The sequence below is a fragment of the Poromitra crassiceps genome (assembly GCF_964638095.1).
Source record: "Poromitra crassiceps genome assembly, chromosome: 8".
NCBI lineage: Eukaryota > Metazoa > Chordata > Actinopteri > Beryciformes > Melamphaidae > Poromitra > Poromitra crassiceps.
Genome location: NC_139629.1, coordinates 1260677 through 1268199, shown reverse-complemented (window position 1 = coordinate 1268199; position 7523 = coordinate 1260677). Strand labels below are relative to the sequence as shown.

General features: G+C 43.2%; 1 protein-coding gene across 1 annotated transcript in view; it reads right to left on the bottom strand.

Annotated features, from left to right (window-relative positions):
- The window catches only part of LOC310781624 (transmembrane protein 198-like), a gene marked incomplete at both ends in the record, with an annotated part of 30832 nt that extends 23718 nt beyond the window's left edge, over positions 1 to 7114 (bottom strand). The window contains one exon of the mRNA XM_083642226.1: positions 6943 to 7114. Coding sequence (XP_083498352.1) covers positions 6943 to 7114 — 172 coding nt within the window. The remainder of the gene's footprint in view (positions 1 to 6942) is intronic.
- Positions 7115 to 7523: the final 409 nt, after the last annotated feature.

Sequence of the window (7523 nt, the reverse complement as noted above, 5' to 3'; positions counted from 1 at the left end):
CGCTTCCCTGACATGCATAAAATAATTAACTAAAAACTCAGGGACAGCACCATGGATGATCTTGTGAACCAGGCTTAGTCTGGACAGAGTGACCCTAGCTTCTACTGGAAGCCAGTTAAACCCTTGAAAATGGACCCTGCCAATATGTGACCGGGGGCTCAGATTAAGGATTACCCTCATCAATTTATTCTGAGCAGTCTGAAGCCTGCCTTTGAGAAGTTTAGTTAAACTCTCAAACCAGGAAGTGCAAGCAAAGTCAAAGTGACATCAAATTAACGAGTTGGCTAAGACTAAAATTGAATCTCTATTGAGAAATTTGGAGGTTCTAGGTAAAAACTTGGTCAAAGCTGTGACCCTACTTATTACTTTGTTGGCCGTGTTCTTACCATCCAAGCTACCTTCTAGAATACACCCCAGGTACTTCACTGAGGCTTTAACAGATACTACTACATCATTTAAGATTATCTTAAGGTCAGAGGCCTTTCCTGGCTTGATTTTAGAACCGAAAAGAATAGCCTCCGTTTTACGTAGGTGTAGTGAAAGCATGTTATCAATCAACCAGGCATTAACCTTAGATAACTCGGCACTCAGGGTGGTCTCCAGGATGGATTGCTGTTTGTGAGACCCCAAGAGAGCCGAGTCATCGGCATTAAGGAATAGATCACAAGAACAAGCATCTTTCATGTCATTGATATAAGTAAAAATAAAAGAGGGCCTAATACACTTCCCTGAGGCACCCCACAAACAATAGGTTTGGTATTAGACAGGTCCGTTTACCTCAACCAATAGACCCTTCTCACGGGGGCCATTTTGGGTCGAAAAGGCAGGGTAAACACAGGTGCAAGCAAAACACTAATGAGGGTTTCCAAATTCCGTATGGGACAATTGCCTGAAGCGGGAAGAGTCAAACACACATGAAGACTGAACAAAACAACAATGATTTAATTGAAACTCAAACTGAACACGCAGACTGAAAGAGAGAGGACTGGGCAACATATGAACAGGCAGACAAAAATCAAACACACACACACACACACACACACATGCGCGCACACACACACATACACACACACACACACACACACACACAGATGAATTATCTCTTGTAAACACACCCAATGAGCAATGATTGTGGTGGATATGATGAATGGGCCTGGGGATAAATGGCCAGGTTAATCCATCCTGCCACAAACATACGAAAACAAGACGAGACGAGACGAGACTAAAGACTTTTATGTTTACTGTCGCTTTTAACTGCTGACAGATAGAACATTTGTTTTATTCCTCTGTAAGTGTTTAACTATTTTTGCAACTACTCTGTTGTGATGCTTTTAAATGTCGATTTTATCCTCTTCTTTTATTCTCTTATTTTCTTGTGTCGACCATCTTATGTGAAGCACTTTGAATTGCCTCTATCTGATTTTATGCAAACCCAATGCTGTGACATGTACGGGTAACAGAAGATGCAAGGTACCAGTAGAGGGTATGTGCTTGGCGTCCAAACTACAGTATAAAAACAAAGCTGTTATGAAACGTCTATTTTATCCTCTTTTTTATTTTCTTGTGTCATCCATTTTATGTGAAGCACTTTGAACTGCCTCTGTGTATGAAATGTGCTATACAAATAAACTTGACTTGACTTGACTTCCTGTGGTGGGTAAGGGAAAGGAAGGAGGACAGAAATGGATATAAGGGAGAGAGGAATCACCCTCTATTATACAACTAGAACGACCGCAACGCGGACTTATGCCTCCGCCATTAGTTCATTCTGGAGTCCAAATCGCCATTTGAGGCAAATTGGAAGAGATTCCGTCAAGGCGCTCCTGTGATGTTGCGTTACAGAGCTTGGAAATTGGGTGTGTGAGAGGTCACAGTGACCACCAAAATGTAATCAGTTCATCCTTGAGTCCAAGTCGATGTTTGAGACAAGTTTGATTAAATTCCGTCAAGGCATTCCTGAGATATCGCGTTAACAAGCTTGAAAATGGTGTTCGAGAGCTCACCTTGACCTTTGACCTTTGACCACCAAAATCTAATCAGATCATCCTTGAGTCCAAGTCGATGTTTGAGACAAGTTTGATTAAATTCCGTCAAGGCATTCCTGAGATATCACTTTAACAAGCTTGAAAATGGCGTTTGAGAGGTCACAGTGACCTTGACCTTTGACTTTTGACCACCAAAATCGAATCAGTTTATCCTTGAGTCCAAGTCGATGTTTGAGACAAGTTTGATTAAATTCCGTCAAGGCATTCCTGAGATATCGCGTTAACAAGCTTGAAAATGGCGTTCGAGAGGTCACAGTGACCTTGACCTTTGACCTTTGACCACCAAAATCTAATCAGATCATCCTTGAGTCTAAGTTGATGTTTGAGGCAAATTTGATGAAATTCCGTCCAGGCGTTCCTCAGATCTCGCGTTAACAAACATCGTACGGACGGACGGACGGACGGACGTACGGACGTACGTACGTACGGACGGACAACCCGGATCCATAATGCCTCCGGCCTGGCTATCGCCGGCGGAGGCATAAAAAGCTCTCCAAATTCACCAGTGAGCACTGAGCAGCCATTCTCCATGTCTGTCGCCAATTTATTCCCATTTCAGTGTTCTCCATCAGCACAATGAACAGTGAAAAACAATCACACCAAAGGCATCAAAGGCTCAAATTCCCCACAGTTTTCAGTCAGTAAGTCTCATTGCCGTCTTGAATCTGTGTTTATTAATGTTTGTGTCTGTCTCTCTACTTTCCTCCGCGTCCTCTCGCTCTCTCCACACATTGTTATCTTTGTGTAATCAGGCATCACACAGCTGAGCCCCACAATGCTCTTCCTCTCATCCCATTCATTCTCCAACCCTTTCCAGCCTTCTTTCCTGTCTCTTCTATACAGCGTGTCAGCCTCCCTACCCTTCCAAACCTACTCAATGAATGAGAAAGATTTTGAAAAGCGTCTGTATAGTTTGAATAATAATAATTTGAAATGCCTCTATAGCATCATGGGACCCGAATAAATTCGATTCAGTCAATGAGAGACATGAAATAATAGTATTTCAAAAGCATCTACAGTGCAGCAACCTGGACATTTTAATTTGTCACTAACTAATTCCCAGCATTATTCTTCAAGACATTTTAACCACCTGGGGCCAGTTGGTCCAAGTTAAGGTGTCCGTAAAATAGAATTGGCTGCACACATTTACATAGAAAAACACATCAGTCAACATCACAATGTATTTTCTTTAATCTGGTTGAAGCAGACAGCCCATTTAGTTGTAAGTAACATGACAATAAGCAGGGATGCAAACTAGTCAACTTTTTCATCCCAAAATAGGGACTTGATTTTGCATCCCTGAATAAATCTAAATTACTATGCCTTTTGTAACGGTGTTTTATCTGCAGACTAAGCAGCCTATAGGCTTTCAGTTCTATCAAAGCCTTTATTTTTTGTATTGAGTGATACGCTTTACTAAAACACTCAGAAGTGTTCTTTGTTTTGTGTTCATAGTGATGTCAGTTACATTTGGTTAGGTCAGAGCTATGGGATATTAAAAAATCCATCTTTGCAAACTACATCTGCCTTTCTTACCCCAGGTTAAGAACTTATTTTTTAATACAAAAATGTGAAATTTGTATCGGTTATCATATCGGTTATCGGACAGGCGGAGCAGATATATTTACCGGTTATTGTATCGGATGAAAAAATCCCCCCCCAAAGTCTATAAAAATCCCCCCCTATCTGAAGAACTGTCATGGGTTTGGATTAATCATTATTTTAGTTATGTTATTGTTTTGCATTCAGACATTCATTCAGTTTATTATCGGTTCTGTTCTAACTCTGCTGTCATTTCAGACCCGGCCACTCCCACCTGCCTGTCTTCTCCTGACTAGTTTCACCTGTCTGCTAATTATCCCACTCACCTGCTCCCCATTCCCCTAATCAGCTGCCCAGCTCATCTCCAGGCCCATTCCACTAGCTCTCTGCCAGATTGTCATTGTGCTTCATGCCAGTAACATCCTGTTTCTTGCCTTCTGATCCTGAGTTTTTGGTTTTTGCCTCAGCTTGTTTCTTTTGGACATGCTTCATTATTTAAGTAAAGACTTTGACACTCCGCCTCTTTGTCGTGCATTTGGGTTCCATTTTTGTATCTGACCGTGACAAGAACATAAGGGGGAAATTCCCCCCCAGTTTGTCAAATGAATTTGAGGCCCTGACCTAGTTAGTAAGCAAGAACATAACTTTGAGCGTCACGAGAGCTCTCCACATTAACAACGTTGCTGCCTGCTACAGCCACCAGGCTCGTCAACGCTTTCCCACGCGGCGCGCTGGCCATATGCTAGGTTTCCACGTAGCCTTTTTGCCTGTTTGTTGTTGAATGTGATTAATTAAAATTAATTGGCAGTTTAGTCAGATGGAAGGTTTTCAGTGTTTCGAAGCTAGTGGCATCAGCTGCGCACACAAGTTCTGGGATAATAACATTTGTGACTAATGAGTTGTTCTTGTTTTTTTACCAAGATACAGGCAGTTGCTTAAAGAAATGTTTTACATAAAAACTTAAAGCAATGTCCATAACACTCCCTCTCAGCACCCTCATGATTTTTCCCAGCCGCAACAGCGTGGCTGGTATTGTGTTCTTTAGACTATAGGGACGATGACAGAGATATTGGACAGGGGAGATAGGAGACAGAGTAAGAGAGGAGGAGAGAGAGAGGGGGAGGACATCATGATCATAGCCAAGAGGAGATGTGGGTCTTAAAGTGGACAACTGCTGAATTTCCGCCTTGAAATACATCACACCTATATGTCATGTGACACTTCAGTTTGTAGGAATGAGTCTGTATTATTGACTCACATAGCCAGAAACAAGAGAACCATTTGGCCCAATCAATAACATCACAACGATGCCCAGCAGCAGAGGAGAATGAAGTGGGAATGACAGAGTACAGATGCAGCGGTCTCCAATTGGCGTCTGGGCCATGACAGGTCCTGACAGATCCTTGGCAGATTAAACAAAGATAACACAGAAACTTAGCTTATCATAACTTCAACCAATTCAACCTCTTAATAAACTATATGTGTCATTAGTTTCTCCAAAGTAATGTCCCTTATGGTGTCATCTCTTTATTATCTCTCTCTATTATGGGGAAATGAATGGCGGCTGAAAATCTCTGGTACAGTGCTGAAGCAGGAAGTAGGCGGTCACTTTGCCTCTCTATAGACCAGACCAGCACATCCGGGTCATTTGCGAAACATGAAGGCCGCTCCCCTTTTTAGGGGACAACACAAGCCACTCGCCTTGACTTCAATGTAAAATAGCAGTACCAAAAAAATCTATCGAAAAATAACACCGTCTTTTACTATGGTGGGTTCCCCTAAAAAGGGGCGCGGCCTTGTCGCTGGACGCTTGATTACGCAACGCAGTTCTGGTCTATAGCCCAGAACTGCGTCGCGTCTTCAAGCGCCCAGCTCCAAGGCCGCGCCCCTTTTTAGGGGAAACCCACCATAGTAAACGACGGTACAAGAAGCCGAAACCACTTCAAACAAACTATTTAAAACGGATTAATTTGATAGAGATATGCCGAAGAGTTGCTGTGTTGTTATAGTTTCACTAACAATAAAAAAAAACAAAAAACTGGTCTGCGATAGGGACACCGAGGGTAGGCGTGACACCGTCAATGTGGACGATGCATGTAACCTGGTGGAAACTGGATACAGCGTTCATATAAGGCAAGTACCTCGTGTCGATGTATCTTGCGCATTCTATGGCCGGCCGAGTTGAAATATATTGTCATGTCATGGTGTCTTTGGGTCATTTATAAAGGAAATGAATTCTGTTATTTTTCTATAGATGTTTTGGGTACTGCTATTTTACATTGAAGTCAACGCGAGTGGCTTGTGTTATCCCCTAAAAAGGGGCGCGGCCTTCAAGTTTTGCAAATTACCCGGATGTGCTGTTCTGGTCCATATCGTGAGCACTTGGTAAAATTAGCATAAAGGGGCATGGTCGGGCGAGTTGAGTCCAGTTCCTGTTATTCAGGTATTGAAACAAGCTTTCCCCCAGAGGCTTGTAACAAATGTTTTGTTAAAATAATAAACTGTATGGGGGTGCATTTTTATATAACTCGCCCGTTTAGAGTCAAATAGATGATAGAAAAGACTATGTTTTGTGGGTGATTGACAGGTCGCCTGTCCAGTGATCGCGCATCACGGACCAGTAGCAGGCGGAGCTGTGGCTCTGGGAAACCCTCGGTCTTGTGCCATCTCGTGTGAGCTGCACAAGGACCCCAAGATGGCGACAGGCCACACTAGGCTTCAACATTGGAGTCCAAAAAATAACGCTAGGCTACGTCCATGTATTGACTGTCTATGGTCCCCAGGTAAGCTTGCGTGGGTGCCAGGACAAGAAATTACATTTCTCATTTTTGTGCTGCCCACAAAAGATGACACGCTATCTCTTGTCATCTGCATATAATGTATCCATATGGTAATTAGGAGTTTTGCTTTAAGCCTACGAGTTTAGCAATTTCCAGGAACGATGACGCCTGCGGAAAATGTCTGACATTTGTTGCCCATTTTGTGCTCCATATCTAGCAAGCTGATATTTCATCTTCTGCCTAAATGATGTGTTAAAATGAATATCTGATTTCCATAATAGCTTTGGATAGCACAAAAACTTTAGTTTTGTTCCAAAAAGAATAGCTACAGTACACATTGATGACGATGATTAGCGTGTTCCATCCGACAACAAGAGAAGCAGGATACAGAGAGTCCAAGCTTCAAGCTGTATTTTTAATGTCTGGCCCAGATACTTTAGTAACTGTCACAAGGTTTCCCTGATGACAGGATTTTCATGAAAGAGCATCCTTCACTGAGCCCAATTAATGCACGATAACTTTTTCCAGACGAGCAGAAAGTTTCCAGGTGCAGCTTGGGCCACACTGTGACTTACCAAAGAAGCAATAGATGATTCCAAACAGGCAGCACATGGAGCAGACCACTGATGGCACGATCTCATATCGCCTCTCTATCTCCTGGTCACACATCAGCACCCCGTCGGCCCCGCCCAGCACCCCAGGGGGAGGGGTTAGCTTGAAGGGCAACACCTGGCTGGTGGAGGTCATGATGCCTGAAGTGGAGGGGGGCGATGGGGTTTGGGGGATGGAGGGGGGAGGGACGACTGCTTCAGTGGGAGTCGCCCATTGAGATGTGTCCACCTGTGAAAGGGACAAATTGATAGTTGACGAAAGAGAGAGAGAGTTGAAGAGAGAAGCCAGGAGGAGGGAGAAAAGGCAGGAGGAAGGGAGTGAGATGGAAAGAGAAGAGAAGAGAGTGATTATTGATTGCTCATTTGAAGTACTCTGCTATAACTGCTGACTGTGCATGAAGCAAGCTTTATCATTTTGAGGGCGGGGGGAATCTGAACTCTCTCATCGCAAGACTGCCAATGTAGATGATTCACCTGCATCATAAAAAGTGCAAGGCAAACACTCTCCTGCACAGTTGGATATAAAAACGCTTGTTACAAATTGC